General features: G+C 37.3%; 2 protein-coding genes across 2 annotated transcripts; one reads left to right on the top strand and one right to left on the bottom strand.

Moving 5' to 3' along the window:
• Positions 1-9,466: 9,466 nt before the first annotated feature.
• On the top strand, positions 9,467-10,789 carry LOC131874467 (uncharacterized). The gene is made up of 2 exons (XM_059217856.1): positions 9,467-9,867; positions 9,965-10,789. The coding sequence occupies exons 1-2, from the start codon at positions 9,489-9,491 to the stop codon at positions 10,477-10,479; spliced, it is 894 nt and encodes a 297-aa protein (XP_059073839.1). The 5' UTR covers positions 9,467-9,488; the 3' UTR covers positions 10,480-10,789.
• An 882-nt stretch (positions 10,790-11,671) lies between these two features.
• LOC131873967 (uncharacterized) lies at positions 11,672-14,133 on the bottom strand. The gene is made up of 2 exons (XM_059217157.1): positions 13,496-14,133; positions 11,672-11,753 (listed from the first exon to the last, which is right to left on the bottom strand). The coding sequence occupies exons 1-2, from the start codon at positions 14,131-14,133 to the stop codon at positions 11,672-11,674; spliced, it is 720 nt and encodes a 239-aa protein (XP_059073140.1).
• Positions 14,134-14,800: the final 667 nt, after the last annotated feature.

Raw genomic sequence — 14,800 nt, forward strand, 5'->3', positions numbered from 1 at the left:
ATTGTAATATTTGACCTGTGTGTGTTTTAAGTCATTTCAAGATGACCTCCGTGAGTTATCATAAGGCAAGGTAAGCACATTTAGCACACAAGCACCTTTAAGTATTTTCTAGGGGGATGAACAGTGAATGTAATCCACCGGTTTGGGATTTTCACACTCTCTCCTCTTCTTCAATGGTGAGGCTTTTAGAGAGTGTAAGACCTTGTGTAATTCACTTCTTCTTAGTTTCTTAATTTTTATCATTGTGAGGTTGACCTGTTTATAAGTCAATCATGTATATTTTTAAAGGCTGCGATTTGGCAGTAAGCCTCTCTTTAAAATTTGAGCAGGTGTTTCAAACTTCCAACCTCACTTACTATTAGATGCTGACATTATAGAGGCATTAAAATTGCTGCTTTGCATTTTAAGCTAGGGATTTATTTTCTTTGTGTTGCACTGTTTCAAACATTACATGAGACTGCTAATACAAAAGATTACCTCCATGACACCTTGTCCTTAGATGCTATGGTTTCCTTATGCAATGCTGCAAGAAAAAATTCTTCTTGAAGTTGTATGCATTTTTAGTTGTTAGATGAATTCTACATGTCACATTCATGGGGGATTGTGCCATGATTAGCTTTTGCATAGGAGTATATCTGATTTTATTATCTCTTAAAAATATGTGAATAGAAATTAAGAATCAAGACAATCATGGACTGTGCTACTTATAATCGAATAAATGATAGTCAGAAAGGAAAGAATGCTATGATTAGAGAAGTGAACTGGTGCAGACCTAGACTAGGGGGCTTTATTACAAACTGTCCAATCGAGCATCCTAAATACAAATTAACGCACTTGATGCAATTTGGAGGCAAAACTGAATGACAGTATTTTATTGATTTTTCTGTAGCTTGTTACAATCAACAAAGTGCTTCAGGAAATTAAAGCCTACCTGTGACAATCTATTCACATACACAATGCATTACCGAAGCAAATATTCTTCATATAGAAGTCTGTCCAATGATCTTCAAAAACTGGTTCACATTTCCTTCTTGTAGCTTCTGTTATATGCTTTGTTAAGGGTTTTAGCAAGCTCTGTCTTCTCAGCAAGAAAACCACCGTTCTATGTATGCAGCATTTACTCTCTCTTGTACAGTATATTCTTTAAACTAGCATTCTCTGCATTTACACTTTACTCTCATATGTTCCTTATCAGAATCCTATGAGCTATGCACACGCTCAGTTTTTGTATTTCCCTTATGTTTTTCTTGAATGTTTGACCATTTTCCCTCTCTTTCATAAACCATTGCTCAGACAGCCAAACAATTATTATTAAATATTCTGTCAATATCTAGTTGTTTCCCTATCTAGGGTTTCTCATGTGGCCAGCAGCAAAGTCTCAACCATCATAATGTCTGAAATGGCTAAGAAACAGAACAAGAAACTTCATACAGACCAAGGATCTTTCAAAAATTATTTGAAGGACAAGACATATCAAAGGATTAACAAAAATCAATGCCACAAATCAGAAGGGAAAATGAAATTTCTTGGCTGTGTGAAGAATCTTGCCCAACACCACAAATTAATCAGAAAATTTGCTGACAAAGATTAGTAAACTGCCACTTGTAATTAGTAATAACCAAATGGAATTGTTTTGCTTTGCCAAAGGCAGCAGCAATTGATTTGTCATCCCATGCCAGTGCCAGATCACCAAAAACTAAAAGGAACCCTTTTTAAATCATTAAAAAATTAAAAATGCAGCTGGCAGACTTTGTTCTAAAGATGCATCTTATAGATATATTTGCATAAAATTATTTATCAACCAAATCCAGCTCTGCATTTCATGTTTAAAACAATTCCAAGTTGCTTCTAGCCGAAGGTAAAACATTTTGCTCCACTAAAGTTTGGCCAAAAGATTTATGCAGTTCCTGATGCCTTTTAAAAATCTTTCCATAAGCACATACAATTGAATTTGCTTCTGTATTAGACTGTGTGAGTTTTTTAATCAATGTTCGGATCACACTCCATGATCCATCATCAGGATAATAGAGAGGCATGAGAGACAAAATTTGCACACAGTCTAATCCAAAAGCAACATCAATTAAATTATGGATTTTGTAAATCTGATATCATCACTAAGCAGATACAGCTTGCTGTCACCATTATGTAGCAGCCGTTATAATCAAAGATGTCTTCATTACCATTTATCTTGTCTTGATGTCTTCCCAATGTCTTGCCAAGACTTGTTGTTTCCTCTTATATATTTCTACAGCATCTTTTCCTTTGAAAGCATCACATTGTTCTTCTCTTCCTACATATTATCCTTGGGCATGATCTCTGTCCAAGTCTTATGGGTTGGTGGGAATTAACCTCCATCTAAGGTGCTAAAGCACATCCTTATCTTCTAAGCTCATGCCGAATAAAATGTTTTGTCTCCTAAACTCCATGATTTAATCTTGCACACCTTGCTCATATCTTGTTTGAGGTACAATAACTTAAATTTTCAGATTAGTATTGTGCCCAATAGGAAATAAATTCTTACATGGTAACTCCTTAAATTCTTCTCATCTAGACACAACAAGTTTTTTTGTTTTTTTTGAAGATGACAAATAACTTTGACACAATACAAGAGCCTGTCTTGATATTCTGAGATGTGCAAAAGATATCTTCTACTTCTCATTAACATTAAGCAGACTGAAACAAACTTCCATTTATTTGATCCAAGTATCTAGAATCTTTGTAATATCCCATTTAATTATTTAAATATCGAGGGTATATTTCTGAAATGATAATTCGTTATATATAATAGAGACAAAAAGCTTTATTTATAAAAGATTACAAGATGTTTCTAAAAAGAAACAACCGTAAACAATAGAAAAGGAAAATTACTAAACCACCTAAGATGACCATTATAGAAACATTACAATATTATTTAAATACCTTCCCTTAAAGGTCATCATTCTAACTACCATATAGAAGACATAATCTATAGGTCTTTTGGTCACGAAAGCATAGAAGGCCGCTCCCTTCTCTTCAAAACGCTCTGTGGCATGAGCCTACATTTGAGACCCTCCCCTATTCCATAGAACTTTTGGATATGACCAAGATAATGACAATCCTTCCAACCTGTCGTTGGGTAACTAAGCTATCCCTCCCTATAGCTAGAGACATCGAGATCAGCTTCTCAAACTGAAACCACAATTTTTTGACAAAATCGTGGTTGTTTTTTGAAGTAGTGGAGGGTTTGACAATTATGAAATGATAATTTGTTATATACAATAGAGACGAAAGGCTCTATTTATAAAAGATTACAAGATGATGTTTCTAAAAAGAAACAACCGTAAACAACAAAAAAGGAAACTTACTAAACCACCTAAGGTGACCATCATAGAAACATTACAATATTATTTTAATAATTTCGTAATATATAATCAAGTTTAATTTCCAATTTCTATAGAATTTTTTTTTTTAAATTTGTTTTGATACCTAGGGTATCCCCAATCCCCATGGCCCCGGCCCTGTGTTTCCACTTGAGGGCGAGCCAGAGGGGAGACTAGTTCTTGGGGGGTAAATCCACAGACCGCAAGCAGTCCCCCCTCTTAAACCCAAGAGGGAGTTGAACCTGACCTTAACGGGGAGCAAACCCATCACCCAAGCCAACTCACCTACCCGTGTGGGCTTCTATAGAATGCCATATTGCACAAAACTATGTTTTCCCAATTGATAACTTTGTTAATTAATCAAATTTGCATAATGGTGATTTCTGTGTGAAATTACTCTTAAGAAATTGTGAGTTTTTGTCCTCCAATTTCAAACCTAAAGGGATTTTGTCCTTAGGCTAATTGAACCATAGTTCCATGCCTGCAAGGAGTAAACATCAAATAATAAAATGTTTCTCATGATATGTCCTTCTCCTTGCTTGGTCTTTCTTAAATAGATTGTTTTCTCCAAGAGTTGTAACCCTTCATTTGCCCCTTGATTGCTAATCTTAAATTATGATCTCATTTTATAAATCTATTTAATACTAAGGCTGTGTTTTGCGCTGCTCCAATTTTGGAGTTCAATAATGGTTGTAATGCCTCTCGATTTGTTATTTATGATGTGTTGTTTGTATTATATTTACCACAATTTAACAAGTCTCACATCCAGTTTTTAGGAGGATAGCATATTTGAGCTCCTGCTTTTGTGTAGGCATATCAAATGCGTTTGTTGGGGAGTCAAAGATGTATTTGTGACTATGTAGTCTTTTCATAATCGGTAGTTAATGTTTTGCCTTGCATCCAATTTTGGATTTTATCATGGTTGTAATACCTCTTGGTTTGTTACTTGTGATGTCTTGTTTGTATTCAGGCATGTATCTCATTAGACACAACTTGAATGTTATATTTACCACAATTTAATAAGTTTTACATCCAGTTTCTAGGAGGATATCATATTTGAGCTTTTGCATTTTTGTAGGGATATGAAATGTGTTTGGTGGGGAGTCAAAGATGTATCTGTGATTCTGTAGTCTTTTCATAATAGGTAGTTAATGTTTTTAAAGAAGCTTATATACAGTCACGCATGAGATTGACAAAAGATTCTGTGTCTTCAATAATTGTGATACTCCAAAGACCTTTTGTTTCACACACCATTCGTCAGATGATGATTCGTTTTGCAACATTGTGTAAGGGGGCATTAACTGCTTTCACATGTCTTGATTGGGTGGAGTTAAAGATGCCTCTGCTTGTCATCCCACAAAGCAATTGTCTTTCTTGGCCAAATTCATTCATTAATTACCCTTGACATTTAATCTGTGCAAATCTATCCAATATCCAAATCACACAATCATCTGGTTTGATCCTTGTGTACATTAATTGGATTGATATACCACTTCAAAGTTTCTCTTAAGGAGCAGAACTTAATATATATGCTGAGCGTTTTACACATGTTTTGGTTTAATTCTTCAGCACTATAGCTCTATTGACAAATTATTTATTACATATAAATATCTAAATTATAAGGTTTCCTGTGCCTGGGTCTGTGGTAGGAAGTTCTGTCAAAAGAGGGGGAATTACACCGTTGCTCCTCTGTGATCAATTTCCAAGCGGCTGTAAATAGTCTATCACATGCTTAAATCTTTGAATGTCCAAACAGATGTCTGTCTCCTTTACTTGGAATGCTACTTCCAATAGGGTATGTTACAAACATATGATGCTTTGTGCCAATGCTTGCCTTCCTCGCCCTTATCCAAAATTTAAAACATACGAGCATTATAATTCTGCACTATGGATGGCACTGGCTGCCTGGAATAATGGTGAAGCTGAATCCCTTCTCACTGTTTCCAAAGATGACAAAAATATCATCACTTTGCAATAGCCTTTCTTCATAGACAGGTGGTTGGAGTATGTTCTTCTAATTAAATTACCATCTGCTGTATGAACTTACGTGCACTGGTGTGATTTTTGTGGGATGAAGTTACATTTAGAGAAAAGGTTCGATCCAATGAATATGCCATAATAAGAGGATGGGGAATTCTGTACCATTGTCATTTCCTATAGCAGCAAGGGTGCCTTCACAAATTACCCCTCGCTTACAAAATCCCATTCTCATGCAATGTCCTTTATCAGGTGATCATCCTGAAGGTATTGTTTTGAAGCAATGTGCTTTGCCCAACACAAGTACTATAAAATTTTTCCTCATTCATATATTCGACATTATGTCTATCTTTCCATTGCCATTGGGAAACACTTGTATTAGCAAAAGCATATGCATTCTCCTCAATAGATTTAGGCCTTGGAAAAGAACAAAAAAATTGGTCTAATCAAATTGACAGAAGAAGTGAATATGAAAAATAGAAGCTAGTACTCTAATGCGGAGACTCTTTTCATATGCATCCAAGGGACAGAAGCTAGCACCCTAGTCACTTTAGACTCTTTTCATGTTCACTTCTTCTGTCACTTGGATGCATATGATCATTCTATAGATTGTTTTCTCCAAAAGCCATAGCCCTGCCCATGATTGTTGGCTACACTGATTGTATGGTGTATTTTTTTTGTTTTGCCTTTCATCCATTTTTTCCAATTTTGGAGTTTATTGTGGTTGTAACATATAGATGAAAAACTCGGCGAGCAATTCAAAAACTCGCGAGTAATCGCGATCCATAATCCCGCGCGAGTTAATCGCGGAAATACTCGGGGCGATTTTTTTATATACTCGCCGCGATTTTTTTGGCAAATAATCGCCGTTAATGGCCAAAACCCGCCCGAAACGCGGCACAAAATGCGAGAAAAACGCGACTTAAGTCGCAGGCAAAAAAAAAACCGAAGTCTTTATTCCATTTCGCGGCTCGCGCGACTCCGGAAGGCAAAAAACGCCACGCGATTTGCATAGGGTTTGCATTTGCACGCACGACCAGGTATCTTTTTGTATTGTTTCATTTCGAATACACAGTCATTTTGACTGTGTAATACACAGTCATTTGAAATGACTGTGTATTACACAGTCAAAATGACTGTATTGTTTGCATTTGCACGCACGACCAGTTATCTTTTTGTATTGTTTTATTTCGAATACACAGTCATTTTGACTGTGTAATACACAGTCATTTGAAATGACTGTGTATTACACAGTCAAAATGACTGTATTGTTTGCATTTGCACGCACGACCAGGTATCTTTTTGTATTGTTTTATTTCGAATACACAGTCATTTTGACTGTGTAATACACAGTCATTTGAAATGACTGTGTATTACACAGTCAAAATGACTGTATTGTTTGCATTTGCACGCACAACCAGGTATCTTTTTGTATTGCTTTATTTCGAATGACTAAGACTGTGTAATACACAGTCATTTGAAAATGACTGTGTATTACACAGTCTTAGTCATTTCAAATGACTGTGTATTACACAGTCACAGTCATTTCAAATGACTGTGTAATACACAATCATTAGTAATTAGTAATTACAATTTACAGTCATTTCAAATGACTGTGTATTACACAGTCATCAGTCATTTGAAATGACTGTGTAATACACAGTCATTTGAAAATGACTGTGTATTACACAGTCACAGTCATTTCAAATGACTGTGTAATACACAGTCATTTCAAATTTTCAAATGACTGTGTATTACACAGTCATCATTACACAATCACAGTCATTTCAATTTTCAAATGACTGTGTAATACACAGTCATTTCAAATTTTCAAATGACTGTGTATTACACAGTCATCATTACACAGTCACAGTCATTTCAATTTTCAAATGACTGTGTAATACACAGTCATTTCAAATTTTCAAATGACTGTGTATTACACAGTCATCATTACACAGTCACAGTCATTTCAAATGACTGTGTATTACACAGTCATCATTACACAGTCATTTCAAATGACTGTGTAATACACATTCATTTTCAAATGACTGTGTATTACACAGTCATCAGTCATTTGAAATGACTGTGTAATACACAGTCATTTCCAAATGACTGTGTATTACACAGTCATTTTCAAATGACTGTGTAATACACAGTCATTACAGTCATTTCAAATGAGAAATGACTGTGTATTACACAGTCATTTTCAAATGACTGTGTAATACACAGTCATTACAGTCATTTCAAAATTTCAAATGACTGATGACTGTGTAATACACAGTCATTTTCAAATGACTGATGACTGTGTAATACACGGTCATTTGAAATTTTGAAATGACTGTGTAATACATAGTCATTTTCAAATGACTGATGACTGTGTAATACATTAATCATTAATGTACATTGTAATTAATGACTGTGTATTACACAGTCAATTGTGAAATACTCATAGTCATTTGAAATGACTGTCAACTGTGTAATGTCAATGTGTATTAAAGTATTTCATTTAAATTTAAATTTGAAGTTAAAAACTTAAAAAAATACACAACCAATTAAAAATTTTAATTTTAGAGAGTCATCTAATTTGACTGTAAATAAATACAGTTATACAGTCATTGTAATTTTTGGATGTTTGTGATTTTTTTTGGTAATAATGTTATTTATCTCTAAATGTTGCCTCTCTTTTGCTAGGTTCTTTTCCACATCTTTTTGAAAGAAAATGGATTCAGCTTCTACAGTTAAAGTTGGTGGCAAAAAGAGAGACCCTTGTTGGAAACATGGGAGACCAGGTCCAAAACGAGGAGATGTTTTTTGCAACCATTGCAAAAAAATTGTAAAAGGTGGCATTAATAGGTTCAAATATCACCTTGCAAAAATTCAATGCCGAGATACCACAAGCTGTACGGAATGTACTGAAGAGGCTACGAGAGATGCAATAGCAACGCTTGAAGCATATGATCAAAGGAAGGCAACAAAAAAGAGAACAGCAGAGGCAATGGCAGCCCCAAGGGCAGATTTGAGTTCCATGGGGTCACATACAGATGTGGGGACATCTGGTTCTTCCCTTGGGCCACGGATACGAGCAAAGGGAACTTTGGACAGCAACATGGAAAACTTCTTTATTCCACGTAACACTCCTGGTGCACAACCTGGATTGCTTGGCACTGCATGGAATAAAGAGGCTCACCAACAAGCCAAGGTGGCGTGTGCTAGATTTTTTATCTACAACGATGTTCCGTTCAATGCTATTTCTAGTCCATCTTGGGACCAATTGGTCACCGCGTTGACTGTGGCAGGTAAGGGGTTCAAATCCCCAAGCCGTTACGAGGTAAGTGGACCGTTATTGCAGGATGAGGTCCAAAACACTCATGCATTAGTGGAAGAGCAAAGGACTATTTGGGAAAAGAATGGCTGCACCATTCTTTCTGATGGATGGACAGATGGTAGGAACAGGACACTCATCAACTTTCTAGTTGCTTCAGGAGGACAGTTAGTATTTTTAAAATCAATTGATGCCTCCAATGAAGTGAAGAATGCGGAGACCTTGTGCAACATGTTGGATGAAGTGGTGATGGATGTGGGAGTGCAGAATGTCATCCAAGTTGTGACTGATAATGCAGCTGCATATGTGGCAGCCGGCAAACTTCTAATGGCTAGACATCCGACATTATTTTGGAGCCCTTGTGCTGCCCATTGTCTTGACTTGCTCCTTGAGGACATAGGGAAACTAAGTTGGGTAAAGAAAGTGGTTGAAGATGGAAGGAATATCACCAAATACATCTACAATCACACATGGGTCCTGAATCTTATGAGAGAACACACTGAAGGTAAGGATCTTGTGCGGTCGGGGGTCACACGCTTTGCTACCAATTTCCTCACCTTGCAGAGCATACTTGCTACATTGCCCAACCTGAAGCGGATGTTCGTGAGTGAAAGATGGTTGGGGAGTCCTTATGCTACAAAGCCTGAAGCAGAGAAGGTTGTGATTGCCATTTTTGATACTAATTTTGCCAAGATGGTGGAGGAGATCATCAATGTAAGTTTTGAAACTTTAATTGATGATTTATTATTTAATTTTCTAATATTTCAATCTGCTGATTTTGTTAGATTTTTTATATCTAGGTGTCGGAACCGTTGGTGAGGGTGCTACGAATGGTGGATGGGGATCATAACTCCATGGGGTATCTATATGAGGCCATGGATAAGGCCAAAGAGGCGATTCAACACTTGTATGGGTCAAACAAGACCAAGTATGAACCCATATGGCACATAATTGATCGGAGGTGGAACCATCAACTCCACCAACATATTCATGCTGCTGCCTACTTCTTGAATCCCAAGTTTTTTTACTCTCCGAGTTTCAAAGCAGATGCAGAGGTTAGAATTGGCCTTGACACATGCATTCGGAGATTAGTTGATGATGAGATCCTTCAAGACCTGATACTTGATGAGTTGCAGAGTTATAAGAAGGCCTTAGGGGAATTGTTTTCTTCACCTGATTGCAAACGTAGGAGAGCCACCTTACGACCAGGTAAAAAAAAACATATGTTTAATTTTTACCATTTATTTCTCTCTTTAAGATTATTGAAATCTTTACAAGTTATAAATCACATTTTGTATCCTTGCAGATTTGTGGTGGGAAGATTATGGTGCCACAACGCCTAATCTTCAAAAGCTTGCCATGCGCATATTATCACAGCCTTGTAGTGCTTCTGGTTGTGAGCGCAACTGGAGTGTTTTTGAGAACATCCACACAAAAAAGCGCAATAGGTTGACTCAACAACGCTTGAATGATCTTGTCTATGTGCGGTACAACATTCGATTACATGAGAAGAAGGTGCTAGGGCAAGATTCACATGAAGCACTTGACTTGGATGACATTGATCCATATGCAGCAGAATGGGTTGCTTCTCCTGATGATGTTGATAATGATTTGGATCCATTCCTTACTAATGAGCAGCTGAGTGAGTTGGAGAGGGCAGGAGAGGAATGGGATGCGGAAGTGGCAGCACGTGAGGAGGAGCAGGAGGTTGATCATGCAGAAGAGGCACCTGTTAGTGTTGAGGATGTTGCCACTACTTCAGCACCACCCACCCAGCGGCCACAATCTATTTTGAGCTTTAGTCGTAGACGCAATTTATGATTTCTTATTTTCATAATTTCATTGATACCAAACTTTGAACTTGATATGTAATCAGAATTTCAGAGGTTCTTGTTTTGTGGTCTATGACTCTATAACTCTATGAGACTGTCACTATGAAACGTTGATATGTATTGAACTCTTATACATATGTTGCACTTGGTTTTTGGTTTATGCTATGATACTTGCATTTGTTGCTATGTATTACCAAAAAAATTTGATTTATATATCATGGAAATCATATATGTTATACAAATTTGGTGTAAATGTGTGTTTTTGAATTATATATTAAAAAAAAATGTATTTTCAAATGTTCGATAAAGTTGCCGAGTTTTGCCGAGTTTTTTGCCGAGTTTTGGCGAGTCCCGAGTTTTTAAATTTTTTTGGCCTCGCCGAGTTATTGCAAAATCCGAGTTTTTCATCTATGGGTTGTAATACCTCTTGGTTTGTTTGTGTTTTCACTCATGATGTGTTGTTCATATCAGGGCATGCATCTTATAAGTTGTAACCCGAACATTATGTTTACCACAATTTAATAAGTCTCACATCTGGTTGCTTGGAGGATATCATTTTTGAGCTCCTGCTTTTGTATAGGGATATCACATGCATTTCTTGTGGAAGTCAGAGATGTATTTGTAGTCCTTTCAGATTAGATAGTTAACATTTTTAAAGTAGCTTAGACACAGTCATGCATGAGAGGGACAGAAGATTCCTCTGATACTCGGAAGACTTTTTATTTCACACACCATTCCTTAGACGATGATTGGTTTTGCAACACTATCTAAGGTGAGATTAACAACTTTCACATGCCTTGATCAGGTGGAATTAAAGATGCCTCTGCCTGTCATCCTACAAATGAATGCCTTTTTTGGCCAAAATTATTCATTAATTGTCCTTGACATTCAGCTGTGCAAATCTTCCCAGGATTCAAATCATACAACCATTTGGTTTGATCCTTGCGGTTATCTTTTGGTTCAATATTCTTCTTAAAAGTTTCTCTTAAGCAGTGGAACTTAATATTTATGTTGAGTGCTCTACAAATGCTTTGGTTTAATTCTTCAGCGCTATAAATCTATTTACATATAATTTTTGACATATCAATGTATAAATTATAAGGTTTCCTGCACCTGGGTCAGTGGTAGGAAGTTCTGTCAAAAGAGGTGGAATCACACTGTTGCTCCTTTGTGCTCAATTTTCAATGTGACTGTAAACAGTCTGTCACAAGCTTAAATCTTTGAATGTCCAAACAGACGTTTCTGTCTCCTGTACTTGCAATGCTACTTCCATGAGGAAATGTTATGAACATAGTATACACATGCCCTTTTAATAATTTTATCTCTACATTTGTTTCAACTTTAAATGGGGCATGTGCAGATATAACCTGAATTTGTTTTCCTTATTTTTTGTACAAGATACCAACATCTCCAATGCCAAATTTCTTGGCAAGAGCTTGCACTATTAAATTGATAGAAGATTGATCTTGGATTATGTGCTCTTGTTGGCTTATACATTCTTTTGTTGACTCATCTAATTCCGAAATTTTAGTAACTCCATGTTGCTCTCAAGGGGGGACCTGTGTTGATTTTAGGCAATCAGATGTTAATCTAGTTACTTAAATTATAAACAGACTGAGAATAAGCAGAAATAATAATAAAAGCACACAACACAAGCGACAAGTACTCTGGGAAAACCTCCCTCTTGGAGGAAAAACCCAGCATCAAAGATTCAGATCAGTTCCTTATTTATAAGCAGATTACATGAATCAGATTACTTATCTAATTGAGTGCCAATCTAGGGCAGTCTGAACCTACTATATGCAGTTGTAGTATGTCTTCAGAGAGAGCAGAATATCGACACCACTTGAAGAGGGAGATCACTGAAGTATAGCGCACCACCTTGCCCAACAAGTTGTCCAATGGATATCTTAAGGATGAAGATATGGATCGCTCTCTACCATGCCAGGTTCACTGACTGTTCTTGCATAAGGCTGACGGCACTTGATAAGGATGATTGTTGTGTAGAATGAATCTTGTTTATATACAAGATACAAACAAGATTCATGTTCAAGTTTTCCAAGTCGGCTTTAATCAAATTTCCTTTATTTACATATTTTACTTTGCACTTTGGCGCCCAATTTGGGGCCTACATAACTTGCAACTTGTGACACGTTTCCTTTTGGGCCCAGCCCTATTAGACATGAAATGCTTAACCACACGTTACATTTGGGCCCAGACCTATAGACATAAATTTCTTAATCCACACGTTACATTTAGGCCCACCCCTATTAGGCATAAATTGCTTAATCTTATTACAATAAGATAATATTGTAATTGCCACAAGGCAACATTAAGATATGATCCGAACTAGCTAACCATTTCAACACTCCCTCTTAGCTAGAGAGGATTCAATGAATAATCAAGTCTCAAAGTAGCTACCACCATGGCTACTCCCATGGATGAAACAAATGATACGTTCACCATAGCTACTCCCAGAGGGTGAATGAACTCATCATGGAATTTCTTCCATGATACCCACCATACCTACTCGCAAAGGGTGGGACCACCATGCCTACTCACAGAGGGTGGAATCTCTTCCATGATACCCACCATACCTACTCGCAGAGGGTGGAATTTCTTCAATGATGCCCACCATACCTACTCGCAGAGGGTGGGTCCACCTCAAACTTCTCCCAAAGAAGAATGCATCACCACCATGCCTACTCGCATAGGGTGGATCCACCATACCTACTCGCAGAGGGTGGAACGAAAACTATTGCACAAAAGATGAGGCTTCCTCTGAAGCTGAAAGAAACTGGCTCCCTCTGAGCTTGACAAGCTCCCTCTGAAGCCTAAGATGTCAAGCTCCCTCTAACATTTCCTCCTTTTAGAAAAAGAAGTCTTCATTTGACCTTTGCTCCTCCTGAGATGTCCCTATGCCAACTTTTGCAAAGGAAGCAAGAGGAGTGGACCTGAATTTGCAATCTCGAGCAAAATGACCATACTTGTCACACTTAAAGCACTGGATGTGAGATAAGTCCTTCTTCCTTTTCTTAGGGGCAGCATCTGAATCTCTATCTCTATCCCACTTCCTTCCTTTGCCTTTAACCATATGCAAATCAAGGACTTGATTGTCTACATCATAATGATCACGCTCAATTCCTCTTGCTATCAATCGTGACTCTTCTTGTATGCAATCTGCTCTCAAACGATCGAACTTGGGAAGATCTGGTCTTGCACTGATTCCTTGAATGTAAGACTCCCAAGATGCCGGAAGACCATTGAGGGCAAGCATGGTCAAGTCACTGTCATCAACAACCTTCCCAATGGATGAGAGCTGATCTCTCAAATCTGAAATTCTCATGAAGTATGCTATGACAGATTCACCTTTCATCATCTTGATGTGATGAAGCTGCTGCTTCAAAGCTAGGGCACGGCTGGTGTTGTTGATTTTGTACATCTCTTCCAATGTCTTGAACATTTCGCTGGCAGTCTTCAGCTTAGAGATGATAGGTACAATATGATCTTTCACGGAGTCAACCAGCATTCTTTGAGCTTGAAAATCTTTCTTCCTCCATGAAGTCTTTTCCTCTTCTACCTCAAGTTCAATGGAAGATCTCTCCACAAAGTCTGCAAGATCACTTCCATTTAATGCAAGCATGATTCAGAATCTCCATGATGTGAAGTTGGATGCACCATCCAATCTATCTTCAACCCTGAGACAGTCAACATTTCGAATGAAGTAATAAGAGCAAAAATGGAAGGAGGAGGAACAACTACAATCAATCTGATTACCCATAATACGAACTTGGCTCTGATACCATGTTGATTTTAGGCAATCAGATGTTAATCTAGTTACTTAAATTATAAACAGACTGAGAATAAGCAGAAATAATAATAAAAGCACACAACACAAGACACAAGTACCCTGGTAAAACCTCCCTCTTGGAGGAAAAACCCAGCATCAAAGATTCAGATCAGTTCCTTATTTATAAGTAGATTACATGAATCAGATTACTTATTTGATTGAGTGCCAATCTAGGGCAGACTGAACCTAGTATATGCAGCTGTAGTATGTCTTCAGAGAGAGAAGAATATCGACACCACTTGAAGAGGGAGATCACTGAAGTATAGCGCACCACCTTGCCCAACAAGTTGTCCAATGGATTCGCTCAAGGATGAAGATTTGGATCGCTCTCTATCATGCCAGATTCGCTGACTGTTCTTGCATAAGGCTGACGTCACTTGATAAGGATGATTGTTGTGTAGAATGAATCTTCTTTATATACAAGATATAAACAAGATTCATAACTTGCAACTTGTGACCT

The sequence above is a fragment of the Cryptomeria japonica genome, chromosome 3 (genome assembly GCF_030272615.1).
Source record: "Cryptomeria japonica chromosome 3, Sugi_1.0, whole genome shotgun sequence".
NCBI classification, from domain to species: Eukaryota; Viridiplantae; Streptophyta; class Pinopsida; order Cupressales; family Cupressaceae; genus Cryptomeria; species Cryptomeria japonica.